Consider the following 19,291-nt stretch of genomic DNA (forward strand, 5'->3'; position numbering starts at 1 on the left):
TAAGACCCTAAAGACCCTAAACACCCTAAACACCCTAAAGACCCTAAACACCCTAAAGACCCTAAACACCCTAAAGACCCTAAAGACCCTAAAGACCCTAAACACCCTAAAGACCCTAAACACCCTAAAGACCCTAAAGACCCTAAAGACCTTAAGACCTTAAGACCCTAAAGACCCTAAGACCCTAAACACCCTAAAGACCCTAAAGACCCTAAAGACTTCAAGACCTTAAAGACCCTAAACACCCTAAAGACCCTAAACACCCTAAAGACCCTAAAGACCCTAAAGACCCTAAAGACCCTAAACACCCTAAAGACTCTAAAGACCCTAAAGACTCTAAAACCCTAAAGACCCTAAAGACCCTAAACACCCTAAAGACTCTAAGACCCTAAACACCCTAAAGACTCTAAGACCCTAAAGACCCTAAACACCCTAAAGACCCTAAAGACCCTAAAGACCCTAAAGACTTCAAGACCTTAAAGACCCTAAACACCCTAAAGACCCTAAACACCCTAAAGACCCTAAAGACCCTAAAGACCCTAAACACCCTAAAGACTCTAAAACCCTAAAGACCCTAAACACCCTAAAGACCCTAAACACCCTAAAGACCCTAAAGACTCTAAGACCCTAAACACCCTAAACACCCTAAAGACTCTAAGACCCTAAAGACCCTAAAGACTCTAAGAACCTAAAGACCCTAAAGACCCTAAAGACCTTAAAGACCCTAAGGCCCTGAAGACCTAAAGACCCTAAAGACCCTAAGGACCCCAAAGACCCTAAAGACCCTAAAGACCCTAAAGACCCTAAAGACCCTAAACACCCTAAACACCCTAAAGACTCTAAAACCCTAAAGACCCTAAAGACCCTAAAGACCCTAAACACCCTAAAGACCCTAAAGACTCTAAGACCCTAAAGACCCTAAACACCCTAAACACCCTAAAGACTCTAAGACCCTAAAGACCCTAAACACCCTAAAGACCCTAAAGACCCTAAACACCTTAAAGACCCTAAAGACCCTAAACACCCTAAAGACCCTAAACACCCTAAAGACCCTAAAGACCCTAAAGACTCTAAGACCCTAAACACCCTAAACACCCTAAAGACTCTAAGACCCTAAAGACCCTAAACACCCTAAAGACTTCAAGACCTTAAAGACCCTAAACACCCTAAAGACCCTAAACACCCTAAAGACCCTAAACACCCTAAACACCCTAAAGACCCTAAAGACCCTAAACACCCTAAAGACTCTAAAACCCTAAAGACCCTAAACACCCTAAAGACCCTAAAGACTCTAAGACCCTAAACACCCTAAACACCCTAAAGACTCTAAGACCCTAAAGACCCTAAACACCCTAAAGACCCTAAAGACCCTAAAGACTCTAAGAACCTAAAGACCCTAAACACCCTAAAGACCCTAAAGACCCTAAAGACCCTAAAGACTCTAAGAACCTAAAGACCCTAAAGACCCTAAACACCCTAAACACCCTAAAGACTCTAAAACCCTAAAGACCCTAAAGACCCTAAAGACCCTAAACACCCTAAAGACCCTAAAGACTCTAAGACCCTAAAGACCCTAAAGACCCTAAAGACCCTAAAGACTCTAAGACCCTAAAGACCCTAAGACCCTAAACACCTTAAAGACCCTAAAGACCCTAAAGACCCTAAAGACCCTAAAGACTCTAAGACCCTAAAGACCCTAAGACCCTAAACACCTTAAAGACCCTAAAGACCCTAAAGACCCTAAGACCCTAAAGACCCAAAAGACCCTTAAGACCCTAATGACCCTAAGACCCTAAACACCCTAAAGACCCTAAAGACCCTAAAGACTTCAAGACCTTAAAGACCCTAAACACCCTAAAGACCCTAAAGACCCTAAACACCCTAAAGACTCTAAAACCCTAAAGACCCTAAAGACCCTAAACACCCTAAAGACTCTAAGACCCTAAAGACCCTAAACACCCTAAAGACCCTAAAGACTCTAAGACCCTAAACACCCTAAACACCCTAAAGACTCTAAGACCCTAAAGACCCTAAACACCCTAAAGACCCTAAAGACCCTAAAGACTCTAAGAACCTAAAGACCCTAAAGACCCTAAACACCTTAAAGATTCTAAGACCCTAAAGACCCTAAAGACCCTAAAGACCTTAAAGACCCTAAAGACCCTAATGACCCTAAAGACCTTAAAGACCCTAAGACCCTAAACACCCTAAAGACCCTAAGGCCCTAAACACCCTAAAGACCCTAAGACCCTAAAGACCCAAAAGACCCTTAAGACCCTAAAGACCCTAAGACCCTAAACACCCTAAAGACCCTAAAGACCCTAAAGACCCTAAAGACTTCAAGACCTTAAAGACCCTAAACACCCTAAAGACCCTAAACACCCTAAAGACCCTAAACACCCTAAAGACTCTAAAACCCTAAAGACCCTAAAGACCCTAAACACCCTAAAGACTCTAAGACCCTAAAGACCCTAAACACCCTAAAGACCCTAAAGACTCTAAGACCCTAAACACCCTAAACACCCTAAAGACTCTAAGACCCTAAAGACCCTAAACACCCTAAAGACCCTAAAGACCCTAAAGACTCTAAGAACCTAAAGACCCTAAAGACCCTAAACACCTTAAAGATTCTAAGACCCTAAAGACCCTAAAGACCCTAAAGACCTTAAAGACCCTAAAGACCCTAATGACCCTAAAGACCTTAAAGACCCTAAGACCCTAAACACCCTAAAGACCCTAAGGCCCTAAACACCCTAAAGACCCTAATGACCCTAAAGACCTTAAAGACCCTAAGACCCTAAGACCCTAAAGACCCTAAAGACCCTAAAGACCTTAAAGACCCTAAGACCCTAAAGACCTTAAACACCCTAAAGACCCTAAAGACCCTAAAGACTCTAAGACCCTAAAGACCCTAAAGACCCTAAAGACTCTAGGACCCTAAAGACTTCAAGACCTTAAAGACCCTAAAGACCCTAAAGACCCTAAAGACCCTAAAGACCCTAAAGACCCTAAACACCCTAAAGACCCTAAAGACCCTAAAGACCCTAAAGACCCTAAGACCCTAAGACCCTAAAGACCCTAAAGACCCTAAAGACCCTAAAGACCCTAAAGACCCTAAAGACCCTAAGACCCTAAACACCCTAAAGACCCTAAAGACTCTAGGACCCTAAAGACTTCAAGACCTTAAAGACCCTAAAGACCCTAAAGACCCTAAACACCCTAAAGACTCTAAAACCCTAAAGACCCTAAAGACCCTAAAGACTCTAAGAACCTAAAGACCCTAAAGACCCTAAACACCCTAAACACCTTAAAGATTCTAAGACCCTAAAGACTCTAAGACCCAAAGACCCTACAGACCTTAAAGACCCTAAAGACCCTAATGACCCTAAACACCCTAAAGACCCTAAACACCCTAAACACCCTAAAGACCTTAAAGACCCTAAAGACCCTAAGACCCTAAAGACCCTAAAGACCTTAAAGACCCTAAGACCCTAAAGACCCTAAAGACCTTAAAGACCCTAAGACCCTAAAGACCCTAAAGACCCTAAAGACCTTAAAGACCCTAAGGCCCTAAAGACCTAAAGACCCTTAAGACCCTTAAGACCCCAAAGACCCCAAAGACCCCAAAGACCCTAAAGACCCCAAAGACCCTAAAGACCCCAAAGACCCTAAAGACCCCAAAGACCCTAAAGACACTAAAGACCCCAAAGACCCTAAAGACCCTAAAGACCCTAAAGACCCCAAAGACCCCAAAGACCCCAAAGACCCTAAAGACCCCAAAGACCCTAAAGGCCCCGCCCACACACATCCACTCAGATCTGTAAAGAGTCACAAAGAGGCAAAGTTTGAGCTAAAATGTCTTTATTACAGAAAATGTGTTTATTCCAGTCTTTCTCTGTGACTTTTACAGGCTCCACCCATAACCTCCTCCATGTTTTCCTCATAACCTAATTTTATCCGTGTGTTTTCACTGAACTAACCCATCCTGAAACAAACTCATCACACTTTTCCCAAACTGAAGTGAATTTTCAGCCTGATACACACACAAGAGGACGTGTGGTCATTTCCCCCGGGGTCAGTCTTTCCCTGACCTGACCTCTGACCCTCGTGACCCCCGTGTGTTTCAGGAAGAGCATCCGCGTCCCCATCACGGACCACGACGCGTACGACCGACACTGCTCCTTCTCGCTGCAGCTGCTGCCCCCGATCTGGGGCGCTCCCCGGGACCGAGCAGGTCGGACTCAAACCTCCGCCCAGTCTCAGCTTTCTGAGCTTCCACTTCCTGCTTCGGCTTCTGTCGCTTCTCTGCTTTTAGGCGCCGCGTCCGAAAGTCCAGACTCTGGTTTCTGCCTCGGAGAAGCTGCAGCATCACAGTAGATCGGGGGGTTTGTGATTCCCTGATGGTCCTATAGAGGGGGCTAAAGAGGCGGCTCTAAAGTAAATCCAGACCAGACACGTCAGGGGTTCAGGGCATAGATCTCATATAATAAAGGCTCGATGTCTCGTACACGCTGCTGGTCAACGGCGGCTATCTTACCACAGGGCACTCACTCACTCGTAACATTGTGTTTTATGGTGCATGTACTTTTTAAAGGGGGGGTATTATGCAAAATCAACTTCTTCAAGCTTTACATCATGTTATTACCGTAAATGCTCTAATATAGGCCGGGCCCTTTATTTACTCAAGGGCATCTAGGACCAGGCCTTTATTGGAACCAGGCCACAATTAGAGACAGGCCTTTATTTCTATTTGAGCAAAACGGACAACCAGGAAAATGAAGAAAAACGAGATCTGTGTCCATTTGCACCTAAAATATTAGGTTCATTTATTAATTAACATTTCAAACCCTCTCCCAGCGGCTGAAACATTGACACTTTTTATTTTGTCGGGACAACAGGAAGTGTTTCGTTGCTGTTAGCGGAGCTTTGACATCAGTGTCACTGCAGGTTTCTGTTTTGTTTTTACCGCGGACCGGATTATTTGTTGTTATCTTGTGTAAAAGGCGAGTTTAGACGGAGCGTTTGTGTTTGTGATCGATCATGAGACTGACCCGAGAGAAGACGAGACGCTCGCGCTGATGGGAGGAGTTATTTTGAGGCGTGGGACTGACCTGCACACGGAGCAGCTGGACGTGCTTTGAAGACGTGATGGTGACTTTATTAAAACCCTGGAGGGTCACACAACATTTGTCCTGTTTCCAAATATCGTCACAGGAGGTTTGAAAAGTGGCTAAATCTGTGTCAAAGTTACGCTCGGATCAGCTCCTCCGCAGCGTCCCCCTCGGCCCGGGTTCCATTTGTTTACTTCCTGCACGTGAGTTTTCATTTACACCAGTATGAGACAAATTCCTAACATGGGGAATATTTCTACCGTAACCAACCACTGCTCTTCAGCAGAACCCCCTCCCCACTGATGCCACAGACAGCGTGTGGAGGGGGCGTGTCGGAAAGGCTCAGAGGTTCTTAAAGAGACAGAGGCCTATTTCAAGACATTCACTACAGCCATTTTGAGAGAGCAATTTTATACAAGGCAGTTATTCTAATTTACTGCATTTACAGACCAACAGAAGGTTTGGTCATCATTGTAGTGTGATATAGACTGGTGCTATGGGACTGAAAAAAGCAGAATACCCCCTCTTTAAATAACTAATAACTTAAAAAAAAAAAATTCTAGCAATTTTCAAATGCTTTGGTTTGTTATGAACGTCAGAGATGTAGTTATGACACTGCATCCATCCATCCATTTTCTTCCACTTTTCCGCTTCCGGGTCCGTTATTCGGACTCCTCCACCACGATAAGATGGCGGTTCCAGGAGGGGCACTGCATACATAAGAAATAAAATGTTCCAGCATTCAGATTTCAGCGAGATCAGAGGATTTGTGTTCGTACCTTACTGCAGATACCACAGAGCTCGCCAGAAAGCTTCCCTGTGGCAAGATGGCCGCCGGTGATGCCGGAAGTGAGTCCGTCTTAAGACATCGAGCCTTTATTATGTGATATCTATGGTTTAGGAGACCAGGTCGCGAGACGAAGTCAGGGAGAAGCTCCGGGAGAGGCACGAGGGATGAAAGCTGGGACAGGTTTGTGTAAAGGGCCTGTCTCACCGGCCTGGAGACTGGAGTTGCTGCATGGTCACAGACATGCCTCCGAGACGTCCAGGGGCGGACTGGGACTGAAAAACAGCCCTGGACTCTGACCAGCCTGGCCCAAATTAGCCAAATGTGCACTTACCACCCGTCTTAACGGCTTTACCCAAATCTAAAAGCTTCTCGACTGGAGAGCAACAATGTAACACCTCATTTGAAAGCTGAGACCTACAAATTGATTGCAACTTTTTGTCGCCGCATTTTTTGTCTTAGTTTTGTTGTTTCTTAATTACTTTTTGTGGCTTTTTGTTGTGTTTTTGTCACATTTTTTCTATCATTTTTTTGTCATGGTTCTGTCACGTTTTTGTGGCCTTTTCGTTGCTTTGTCGTCATGTTTTTGTTGACTTTTCATCACATTTTTTTCTTTTTTTGCTGGATTTTTGTCTTTTTTTTGCTGGATTTTTGTCATTTTTCTGCTGGATTTTTGTCTTTTTTTTTTTGCTGGATTTTTGTCTTTTTTTCTGCTAATTTTTTGTCTTTTTTCTGCTGTATTTTTTGTCTTTTTTTTGCTGTATTTTTGTCACTTTTTTGCTGGATTTTTGTCCTTTTTTGCTGGATTTTTGTCACTTTTTTTGATAGATTTTTGTCACGTTTTTGCTGGATTTTTGTCTTTTTTCTGCTGGATTTTTGTCATTTTTGTTGACTTTTCATCACATTTTTTGTCTCTTTTTTTGATGCTTTTCCAGCACATTTTGGTTTTGTTTTCATCCTCTTTTTTGTCGCTATTTTGATGCTTTTCTTTTTAGCTTTTAGATTTGGGTAAAGCTCGGTTAAGGCGGGACCGGTGGCCCTAGAGCCAGTGGCCCTTCTGTGCTCTTCCAGGATGGACAGACGTCTCCAGGAGATAGTGTTCACAACGTTGCCACAGCTGCTTGAGACCATATAGACCTCTCACACCAGAGACTCATCTGAAATCGATTCAGCGAGACTATGGAGACTCTTATCTCCACGGGACGTCTCGGAGACATCTCTGTGACCGACTCGGGTCTCCAACTCAACTCAAACTCTGGATCGACTCTGGATTCGTGGAGACGTCGCAGAGACCGTGTCCTCGGAGGACGTGGGACCTGCTCTTTTCACGGCTGCGTCAGGTCGTTTTAAACACGAAGCTTTCACGTCCTACAGACAGTTTCCATTTAGGATTTCAGGATCTCACATTTTAACTCCTGACCCTCTCCCAGACTCACACGCCCCTCACAAAACCAATAACTAAAACATGAAACGTTGACTCCGTGCTCTGCTTCTGCTGCTTCTCATCTCTGTTTCTGCTTTTCCTTCAGCCGTTTTACTCCACGAAACAGGTGAGAACTGTTTAAAGCCCTGATTTAATCCTATTTTTCTTCCTGTTGCTGCTTTGCTTCAGTATAAATCCATGTAATATAATACCTCAGTTATGCTAATCCCGTGTTTCTAACTCTGTGCTGCTTTTGTTTTCTTTTACAGACGGATTGGTCAAAACAGGTGAGTTCCTCTGAGGCCGCTCTGTATTTCACACATTTTCCTCTGTTTAGTTTCTAACTCCGTCTTTATCTCCTGTCAGAAAAGCAGTTTTGCGGTAAGACGTTTCTTTAAGCGTCGGCGGCTCGACACTTAAAGCAAACAGTGGGTCGTGTGATCAGTGTGGACAAAATGGCCGCCGCATGAGATAAAAAAGTGTTGCTAATGTTTATTATTAGTTTATTTTTTGAAGGACAATGCTGACATGAATATGATCAGAAAATGTATGACAAGTTTTCTGTCATTTTATGTTTTTATTTGAAAATAAGGCGTTTTAAGCAGAAAAATAACAGAGCCATGTTTAAATGTGTGGTTTTACTTTGTAACATATTAGTGAGCGGGTAGATTTTGTGGGTGACGTCGTCTCTCTTAACCTCTTACCACCCGCCAAAACCAAATGTATTCTCTCCTCTTTGCCCTTCATTTTTTATTTCCCTTATGTGTCACTTATTGTGCTTTGTCACTTTATTACTTTTTTGCTGCTCTTTTGTCACTTTTTTGCTGGATTTTTTTCATTTTTTGCCATTTTTTGCTGGATTTTTGTCACTTTTTTTGATGGATTTTTGTCTTTTTTCTGCTGGATTTTTGTCACTTTTTTGCTGGATTTTTGTCTTTTTTCTGCTGAATTTTTGTCATTTTTTGTCACTTTTTTTGATGGATTTTTGTCACGTTTTTGCCGGATTTTTGTCTTTTTTCTGCTGAATTTTTGTCATTTTCCTGCTGGATTTTTGTCATTTTTTTTGCTGGATTTTTGTCATTTTTCTGCTGATTTTTTGTCTTTTTTCTGCTGGATTTGTGTCTTTTTTTGTTGAGTTTTTATCATTTTTGTCGCTTTTTTTTGTTCACTTTTAAGCATTTTCACATCCTCATTTTCTTCTCGTTTTTTATTGCTGTTTTGAAGAAGCTTTTAGATTTGGAGAATACATGTTCAGGTGGGAGTTAAGAGTTTTTTTTTATTTTTTATTTATTTACCTTAATTTAACCACGATAGTCCCACTGTGATTAAGAATCTCTTTTTCAGGGGAGTCCTGGCCCCAGAGGGGAATCTATTGTCCATGTTTTTAGTGGTAGGGGAAACCGGAGTACCCGGAGGAAACCTACGCAGACACGAGGAGAACATGCAAACTCCACACAGAAAGGCCCCGTCCAGGTGGGAATCGAACCCGGGACCTTCTAGCTGTGAAGCACACGCTCTAACCGCTGCGCTACTGTGCCGCCAGTTTAATGGGCTCGATGCTCAGTGACCCCACGTGATTTCCTCCTGGACAGTAAACCCACCCCTGTCCTTCCCATTATAAATGAGCAGGTCCCTCAGAATCGAAGTGATGACTCAAGAATTGGACTGTGAGTAAAATTTGGGATTAAAAAAATATTACATGCGATGTAACGACTTGAAACACTATAAAAATTAAAACTATAGCGCAAAGTTTTGAACGAGCCTGCGCCAAAAAGAATCGTCCTGCTCGTAGTTTAAATATATTTCGTTGTTTACATGTTATGTATTTTCTAAGACTAGCCTTTAGCTCTAAGATCAAAGCTCCGCCCTGACGACCGCTGGAGTTTCCTTTGGGGCAGATTCACAGTGAACATGATGTTTGTAACACTTAGCGTGAAGACTGTTTTCCCCTGCAGCGTCTTGCCCTCATTCTTGATACTATTATTTAATTATAAATATTAAAGAGTCGACTTTGTGGCTGAAAAGGCATTAAAATCGCACCTGAATTTGGCGGGAAACAAATCTTCCTTGTGTTGTGTCGAGGGCATTACCAGTACATCTGCACAGCGCCGCCTCCTGTTCTGGAGTGGAATCACGCCGCCAACATTTCACTTTGGAGCCTTTATAGAAATGTAGTGGAGAAGGTTTTACATTTATCTTTCAAATGTAGAAGAGCGCACATAACAACATCCTCACAGACTCGACCACGATGACATGAATGTGCGAGAGCTTTGAGACTCCCGATCCCGAGAATCCGTCTCACAGTTTAGTCCTGGTCCGACTCTCATCGTCTGTGGTGTTTCCAGGTAAAGACATCTACAGGAAGGTCCAGGGCCGAGACAACCCGTCCGTGGTCAGCGTCACAGGTACCACAGAGTCCGTTTGAACGTTTCCAGCTCAGTCTGGGTTTAGCTTCAGTCCCGTCTCGTTTAGACTCGCTGGACAGTCTGAAGGAGCAGGAGGAGCGGCGGATCGCGGAGCTGGGACGTCCGTCTCTGGGGGAACACAGTCGTCTGGAGGTGACCATCGAGGAGTCCTACGAGTTCAAGGTCAGTCTCACGTTTTGAGCTGTTGGTGATACTTACACTTTCCAAAGGGATTGTTAACACAGCAGAAGCTTAACCTCTGAACTCCCACCTGAACATGTGTTCTCCAAATTCTCCAAATCTAAAAGCTTCTACAAAACTGCAATAAAAAGCAGAAGAACATGAGGATGTAAACACAACAAAAAACGCTTAAAAGTGACCAAAAAAAGCGACAAAAATGACAAAAACTAAACAAAAAAGACAAAAAAAACCAGCAAAAAAATACGAAAATTCAGCAAAAAATGAATGAAATCCAACAAAAAAATGACAAAAATCCAGCAAAAAAGTGACAAAAACCCAGCAAAAAGTGAAAAAAATCCAGCAAATAAAAAAAAATCCAGCAAAAAAAATGACTAAAATCCAGCAGAAAAAAATCCATAAAAAATGACAAAAATTCAGCAAAAATGTGACAAAAATCCATCAAAAAAGTGACAATAATCCAGCAAAAAAATTACAAAAATCCAGCAGAAAAAAGATAAAAAATCCATCAAAAAAGAGACAAAAATCCATTAAAAAAATTATGAAAATTCAGCAAAAAAGTGACAAAAATACAGCAGAAAAGTGACAATAATCCAGCAAAAAAATTACAAAAATACAGCAGAAAAAAAGAAAAAAATCCATAAAAAATGACAAAAATACAGCAAAAAAATGACAAAAATTCAGCAAAAAAGTGACAAAAATCCAGCAAAAAAAATGCAAACATCCAGCAGAAAAAATGACAAAAATCCATCAAAAAAAGACAAAAAATCCAACAAAAAAATGACAAAAGAGCAGCAAAAAAGTAATAAAGTGACAAAGCACAATAAGTGACAAAAACACATAAGGGAAATAAAAAGTGAGGACAATGGCAAAGAGGAGAGAATGCATTTGGTTTTGGCGGGTGGTAAGAGGTTAAACCTGAAAATGTAAAAGCTGATTTAGTTTAGTGAAATATTAAGTGAGAATAAAGGAACTGAACTCCCCTTTCCTTTGTTCCAGAACACGGTGGACAAACTGATAAAGAAGACCAACCTGGCTCTGCTCATCGGGACCAACAGCTGGAGGCAGCAGTTCGTGGAGGCCATCACCGTCAGCGCCGGTAACCGAGGCTACACCATCTGACACATCAAACCCTCGGTGTGGGCACTGCCAAAAGGAAGAGTCCCAAAAGAATGTGCATTGCTACTTTATTTTTTCTCAGAGGATTTGTGATTGTGATACTGTAAAATGATCCAGGGACAGGGACTCTCCTCCTGACGGCAGATATTTAGCTTAGTTGAGTTTAGCTCACAAGGACCTAGCAGGGGGTACTTGAAACTATTTCAGATTGAAAAAAGGGGGAAATTTAACATAGTTTTTTAAAGGAAAAGCTAGATTTTTCAGTGACATGCAACATTGTCTTTTTTCTTACGAATACCATTTTTAAGTAATTACTTTCCAAATAAACTGCAACTCCCCAGAGGTAGGGGGTCCACGGACGACCATTGAAAGGCCCAAGGGGTGCGCAAGACAATAAAGGTTGGGAACCACTGGGTTAACCTCTTAACTCCCGCCTGAACCGAGAGGATCTCACGTCATCAGATTTTTTTTTTTCATCATTTTTTTGTTGGGTAGTCAACTCATTTTTTGAACTTTTTTGTCATTTTTTTGTCATTTTTTGTCACATTTTTGTCATTTTTTCGTCAATTTTTATCACATTTTTTGTCATTTTTTAATTAATTTTTTTGTCAAATTTTTATCACATTTTTATCACAATTTTGTCATTTTTTGTCTTTTTTTTTTACTTTTTTTTGGTCAAATTTTCATCACAATTTTGGCACATTTTGGCACATTTTTGTAATTTTTTGTCACATTTTTTAAATGTTTTTGTCAAATTTTTATCACAATTTTGTCACATTTTTGTCATTTTTTTGTCTCATTTTTTCGTACATTTTTTGTCAATTTCTTGTGACATTTTTGCCACTTTTTCACCAATTCAAAAGCTTCTGGAAAAAAGCTGTGAAAAAGCAACAAAACTGAGACGAAAACAATGATGGAAATGTGACAAAAAAGGGAGAAAACATTGACAAAAAAGTGATGAAAAAATGACAAAAATTTGACAAAAAATGACAAAAAAAGACAAAAGATTGCCAAAAATATGTGACAAAAATGTGACAAAAAATTTATTACAAAAAAGACAAAAAAATGACAAAAAATGTAACAAAAATGTGACAAAAAATAAATAAAATGGAAAAAAGAAAAGAAAAAAAAATGACAAAAAAAGAAAAAAAAAAGACCAAAAATGTGACAAAAAAATGAACAAATTAACAAAACAAAAAGACCAAAAAAAAAATTGAAAAAAAATGACAAAAAATGACACAAAAATGGAAAAAAAATAAAAAAAATAGACAAAACATGAAAAAAAATTAGTTGAAAACCCCCCAAAAAAGATGGGAAAAAAATCTGATGACGTGAGGAAAAAGATCCATTTAGATGAGTTTTGTAGATCTTAGCTTTCAAATGAGGCGTTTCACTGGCCTACAGGATTTGGGTAAAGCTGAACTGGAGAAAATGCTCTCGGTTCAGGCGGGAGTTAAGAGGTTAATCAACCAATGAAAAGATGAATGAAAAAGTTGGCAGGCCTAGCAGACAGAAGGGCATCTGACTCTTTTCCGGACACTAACACATCTTTGTACGTCTGTCCCTCGTGCCTCTCCAGGCGATGACTCGGACTCGGACTCCGGCTCGGAGCGCCCGCCCTCGTGCTGCGAGTACCTCATGCATTACCTGACGGTGCTGTGGAAGCTGCTGTTCGCGCTGGTCCCGCCCACGGACTACCTGAGCGGCTGGCCCTGCTTCAGCGTGTCCATCTGCGTCATCGGCCTCCTCACCGCCTTCATCGGGGACCTGGCCTCGCACTTCGGCTGCACCGTGGGCCTCAAGGACTCCGTCACCGCCGTGGTGTTCGTCGCTCTGGGGACGTCCGTGCCAGGTACGGGAGCGCCCGGAGCACCCGAGGCTCGACGCGACACAGACCCGGTCCCTCCCACGCTGATTCAGTCACAAATACTCACGTGTTTGGTGTCCACGTGGAGCAGGAAAGAAAGATGGCGCTGTAACCCAAATATGGTCATTTCAAACCATGCAAACCAAGGGACTAAACTTTAACAACCCGTGAAACAGATCTTTTTCCTCGTGTTGTTGCTGTGTTGTGTCACCTTTTGTATGTTTTTTTTTTTCTTTTCTTTTTTTTTTTTTAAATCAGATTTTTGTTGAGTTTTTGTCACATTTTTGTTGAGTTTTTGTCACATTTTTGTTGAGTTTTTGTCATTTTTTGTTGAGTTTTTGTCATTTTTTTGTTGAGTTTTTGTCACTTTTTGGTTGAATTTTTGTCACATTTTTGTTGAATTTTTGTCACTTTTTTTGTTGAGTTTTTGTCATTTTTTTGTTGAGTTTTTGTCACTTTTTTTGAGTTTTTGTCATTTTTTTGTTGAGTTTTTGTCATTTTTTGTTGAGTTTTTGTCACTTTTTGGTTGAATTTTTGTCACTTTTTTGTTGAGTTTTTGTCACTTTTTTGTTGAATTTTTGTCACTTTTTGGTTGAATTTTTGTCACTTTTTTGTTGAGTTTTTGTCACTTTTTTGTTGAATTTTTGTTACTTTTTGGTTGAATTTTTGTCACTTTTTTGTTGAATTTTTGTTACTTTTTGGTTGAATTTTTGTCACTTTTTTGTTGAATTTTTGTTACTTTTTGGTTGAATTTTTGTCACTTTTTTGATGAGTTTTTGTCACTTTTTTGTTTAATTTTTGTCACTTTTTTGTTGAATTTTTGTTACTTTTTTGTTGAATTTTTGTTACTTTTTGGTTGAATTTTTGTCACTTTTTTGTTGAATTTTTGTCACTTTTTTGTTTAATTTTTGTCACTTTTTTGTTGAGTTTTTGTCACTTTTTTGTTGAATTTTTGTTACTTTTTGGTTGAATTTTTGTCACTTTTTTGTTTAATTTTTTTCACATTTTTGATGAGTTTTTGTCACTTTTTTGTTGAATTTTTGTCACTTTTTTGTTGAGTTTTTGTCACATTTTTGTTGAATTTTTGTTACTTTGTTGAATTTTTGTCACATTTTTGTTAAGTTTTTGTCACATTTTGGTTGAATTTTTGTCACAGTTTTGTTGAATTTTTGTTACTTTGTTGAATTTTTGTCACATTTTGTTGAGTTTTTGTCACATTTTGTTGCGTTTACAGCCTTGTTTTCTTCTCATTTCTTTGTGGCTGTTTTGGTGCTTTTTTCCCAAGAAGCTTTTTGATTGGGGTAAAGCCAAACTGGAGAAAATGTGATCCGTTCAGGTGGGAGTTAAGAGGTTAAGCTCAGGTCACTTGTGAAGCGCTTGTTACTTGTAGTGCAGTTGAAACCACTAGATGGCGCTGCAGCTCCTGGTATATGAAGTCCTGCAGTCGCCTGTAGATTTTGTTTGAATTCCTCATAATATTCTGGTTATGAAAGAGTTTTCGACAGTGTGTAAACCTCTCGCCTCTGCAGTTCACAGATCTCTTTCTTCTATTGCTCCAGATCAACTGAATTGATGTATTTATTGGTTTATTTGGACGGTGCATGTTAATGAACACACATGGGTCTCATACATGTAAACAAGCCACACTGGATTGTAGCTTTGGGCTGATTTCCATCCATTCCATCCAACTCTCATTCAACCGGGCCTATTGTACATGTTTTTAGTGATAGGCACTATGTTTGTTAACCTCTTAACTCCCACCTGAACGGATCACATTTTCTCCAGTTTGGCTTTACCCAAATCAAAAAGCTTCTTGGGGAAAAAGCACCAAAACAGCCACAAAAAATGAGAAGAAAACAAGGATGTAAACTCAACAAAAAAGTGACAAATACTCAACCAACAAATGACAAAAACTCAACAAAAAAGTGACAAAAATTCAACCAACAAATGACAAAAACTCAACAAAAAAGTGACAAAAACTCAACAAAAAAGTGACAAAAATTAAACAAAAAAATGACAAAAACTCAACAAAAAAGTGACAAAAACTCAACAAAAAAGTGACAAAAACTGAACAAAAATGTAACAAAAATAAAATAAATAAAAAATACATAAAAAAGGTGACACAACACAGCAACAACGCAAGGAAAAAGATCAGTTTTGTGGGTCTTAGCTTTCAAATGAGGTGTTGCACAGGCCTATAGCGAAAGAGGACAGCATGCATTCGGTTTAGGCGGGTGGTAAGGGGTTAAGCGGTGACGTCACAACTCTACTTCCGGGTTCACAGATGTGCGAGAAACTACAAAAAACTCTTTAAAACCACAATCAGTATTTGTGAAACTCCACAGAGAGTTACTGAACAGACTTATGTATCAGAACCATGAGCCAAACATGCTGAACCTACTGCTATAAAAGTCAGATTCACCAAAATCACTACATCCGGGTTAGCGGAGAGAAATGCTAACCAGCAGCTACGCTAACCCCGGAAGTACCGACTTTAGTAAATATTACTTTTTTTAGCAGTAGGCGCAGCATTTTTAGCTAATTGTAGCGGCCAAAATGCCCTGTGCAGTGTCCGCTTTGGCTGTAGTGTTTAAAGGCGTCTCGGACGCGCGTCTTCCAACAAAGTCCATGAAAATACTGTGTTCCAAAAGAGGTTTTATTGGCATTACCTTTAGCCATCCACAAATACACAGCTTCACAGACAATAAACTCATAGACACGGTCGAAAAACTGTGTACCTCTACACTGCAACACCTGCGTGCCCTTCCCTTCCCCCTTATATAGGGCAGGTAATCAATCACATATGATACACACAGCGCCACACAGTGGCAGGAGGCTAAAGGACAGATCAAAGCATATATGGCGCCAACACTAATAAGTCTGAGAAATAAGTCTGTTCAGTAACTCTCTGTGGAGTTTCACAAATATTGATGGTTGTTTTTAAGAGTTTTTTATGTTTTTTTTCTCACATACTTGCTGGAAGTGGAAGTCGTGACGTCAGACTTCACAAACGTATAGTCCAGTTCTATCACAATTAGACTACTTTTAACCTCTTAAAGGGATGTTTCAGGATTTTTGACATAGGGCCTCATTTTCTAGTTATCCAGAGTGTTGCTGATTTCTGGAGATATTTTTTTTGTAGTTCATGCAGTTCTTGTGTTTGAAGAGTTACGTAGCGCTAGGCTAATGCTAGGCTAGCACATTTCTATGGTATCAGCTAGCCTGCATTAAAAACAGTGTGACCCGCTCCACAGAGCACCTGAGGCAAATCACTTATAACACCAGACTAACCATATAAATGTCTGTGTCCATAGAGTAATTTTAACCATTTTGTATTTAAAATAACTTATATTTGAGCAGCATCAGCTTCGTGGTTGTATAAGCTACGCAGCGGCGGAGTGATCTGCTAGAAAATAGTCCCTCAAAATGCGATCATTCATGTGATGCAGGTCAGTTATATTCCAAACATGATTTTATGGACACAGACATTTACATGGTTAGTCTGGTGTTAGAAGTGATTTGCCTCAGGTGCTCTGTGGAGCGGGTCACACTGTTTTTAATGCAGGCTAGCTGATACCATAGACATGCAGTAGCCTAGCACTAGCCTAGCGCCACGAAAGTCTCCAAATATAAGAACTGCATGAATTACAAAAAAAAATATCTCCAGAAATCAGCAACACTCTGGATAACGAGGAAATGAGGCCCTATGTCAAAAATCCTGAACTATCCCTTTAATCCCCGCCTGAACTGAGCCCATTTTTTCCAGTTTTTTCTCCAATCCAAAAGCTTCTCCACTGGAGTTTACAGCCTATAGGCCAGAGTAGCGTCTCATTTGAAAGCTAAGACCAGCCACACTGATCTTGACGTTTTTGTTGAATCTTTTGTCACTTTTTAGTCGTGTTTTTGTCACTTTTAAATTGTGTTGTTGTTGCTTTTCTGGCAGATTTTTGTCTTTCTTTGTTGTATTTTCATCCTCGTTTTCGTCTAAGCTTTGACTCTTTTGTTCAAGAAGCTTTTAGATTTGGGTAAAGCCGAACTGGAGAAGCTGTGCTGGGTTACGTCGGGGGTTCAGAGGTTACAGGCAAAACTCTTTTTTTTTCAGTTTTCAGGTTTTGGGCCAAATTGGTCTCTGAACATACAAGCTTTCACCCAGAAACAGAAAATATCCCTAATCTTCACAATAACATGTTTAAATATTGTGCTGATTCAATGTTCCCCATAGACTTATATGGGAGAATGCAATTTCAAGGGCCTTTTTCTCAAAACACATTTTTCTGTCATTGTGGCGACACTATGTCCACGTCAGTCGGACCTAAAGACTTCACATTTTCCAGCCTCGGACTGAACAATATTTGGAAGATTTTTTCAGAGGGATTTTTTATTATTTAATCCCTAGCCCCATTTATTCAGTTTTGAATGTCAAAAAATAAGGCGAAAATTAAATTTTACAATTTTTTCCACTAAAAAAACAGCTTATTTTAAAACTAAACAAGAAATCCAAAATCCCCTCTGAGAAAGTCTTGGTAACTCATTCATCAATAAAATGAAACCATAAATTTGAATGTAGCTCTATACATTATTCAGATTTCGTCGCCGAAAAGATGTGAAATTTGGGGCATTTTAGGCATAAAACACCTTGTTCTTATATGAAAAGATAAAATGACAGAAAACTTGCCATGTATTTTTTTCTCACATTTATGCCAGTCTACAGCAAAAGTTTCAAATTGATATCTGTAAATATAATTTTTTTCCCTATTTACCAGCAGTGTCTCGCCTTAAATCAGTACTTTCACTTCAGTAACATTTGACCTTTTACTTTGATGAGAGTAATATTACTGCAGTAGTGTGATGAAAGTACTGCCTGATGTAAACCCGCTCTTCTGGTCTCCGTCCCGCAGACACCTTCGCCAGTAAAGTGGCGGCGACCCAGGACCAGTACGCTGACGCCTCCATCGGGAACGTGACGGGCTCCAACGCCGTGAACGTGTTCCTGGGCATCGGCGTGGCGTGGTCCATCGCCGCCGTGTACCACTGGACCAAAGGGGCGGAGTTCAGGGTGGACCCGGGCACGCTGGCCTTCTCCGTCACGCTCTTCACCATCTTCGCCTTCGTGTGCATCGCCGTGCTGGTGTACCGGCGCCGGCCCTCCATCGGCGGCGAGCTGGGCGGCCCGCGCACGCCCAAGGTCCTCACCACGGCGCTGTTCTTCAGTCTGTGGCTCATGTACATCGTGTTCTCCTCGCTGGAGGCCTACTGCCACGTCCAGGGCTTCTAGACGCCGCGGTCATTTGCTCGTTCTGTCTCTTTAAGGTCAGGGGGCGGGACGTTTGTTTGACGGACGGACGAGTTCCTTCATCGTCAAAAGACCAAGGACCGAACGCCTCGATCGTAGCCTGAAGTAAAGCCCCACTTTCTACAGTGCTGTCCGTCATATAAGACTTAAGGAACAGACCGCAAGGCCGTGGGAACCCAGGGTGCTGAGGGCGCTGCAGCACCCCCTGGTGGATAGTTTGTGAACTGCAGGCAATATTAACCCCTTAACTCCCACCTGAACCGAGCACTTTTTCTCCAGCTTTGCCCCAGTCCAAAAGCTTCTGGGAAAAAAGGTGTGAAAATAGAGACAGAACTGAGACGAAAACAATGATGGAAATGTGGAAAAAAGTGAGAAAACATTGATGAAAAAGTGACAAAAAATTGACAAAAAATGACAAAAATTGACCCAAAAAGTGAGAAAAAATTGACAATTTTTTTTAAAAAAATGGACGAAAAAATGACAAAAATTGACAAAAAAGTGAGAAGAAATTGACGAAAAATTGAGAAAAAATGGACGAAAAAGTGACAAAAAATTGACAAAAAACGACAAAAAATGACAAAAAAGTGAGAAAAATTTGACAAAAAATAACAAAAATTGACAAAAAAGTTAGAAAATTTGACGAAAAATTGAGAAAAAATTGACGAAAAAGTCACAAAAAGTCACAAAAATTTGACAAAAATGAGACGACTGCCCAACAAAAAAAGTGATGAAAAAAAATCTGATGTGAGGAAAAAGATCCATTTAGTTTTGTAGGTCTTTCAAATGAGGTGTTACACTGGCCTACAGGATTTGGGTAAAGCTGAACTGGAGAAAATGCTCTCGGTTCAGGCGGGAGTTAAGAGGTTAATAAATAGGATTTATGCACAGAAAAAGTATTTTGGGGGTAAATTTTGTCCCTCAGCGCCCCCTAACTAAAATATCTTCCCACGGCTCTGACAGACCGTGTTTCGCATGTTTGAGTTTATCGGCCATTTGAGCTCTGATTTCTGTCAAATATTTTCTCAACATCATCTTGAGGGCCTGAGGTTCTACACCTGACGTTCTGCACCCCTGGTTTGGTTCTGCAC

The 19,291-nt window shown here is 40.7% G+C and overlaps 1 protein-coding gene across 1 annotated transcript in view; it reads left to right on the plus strand.

Annotated features, from left to right (window-relative positions):
* Positions 1-18,232, plus strand: part of LOC306961349 (sodium/calcium exchanger 1-like) — a 32,681-nt gene extending 14,449 nt beyond the window's left edge. The window contains exons 6-12 of the mRNA XM_079554051.1: positions 7,428-7,448; positions 7,591-7,608; positions 9,667-9,726; positions 9,794-9,909; positions 10,924-11,023; positions 12,623-12,895; positions 17,809-18,232. Coding sequence (XP_079410177.1) covers positions 7,428-7,448; positions 7,591-7,608; positions 9,667-9,726; positions 9,794-9,909; positions 10,924-11,023; positions 12,623-12,895; positions 17,809-18,185 — 965 coding nt within the window. The 3' untranslated portion in view covers positions 18,186-18,232. The remainder of the gene's footprint in view (positions 1-7,427; positions 7,449-7,590; positions 7,609-9,666; positions 9,727-9,793; positions 9,910-10,923; positions 11,024-12,622; positions 12,896-17,808) is intronic.
* Positions 18,233-19,291: the final 1,059 nt, after the last annotated feature.

The sequence above is a fragment of the Gobius niger genome (genome assembly GCF_951799975.1).
Source record: "Gobius niger genome assembly, chromosome: 3".
In the NCBI taxonomy this organism is placed as follows: Eukaryota; Metazoa; Chordata; class Actinopteri; order Gobiiformes; family Gobiidae; genus Gobius; species Gobius niger.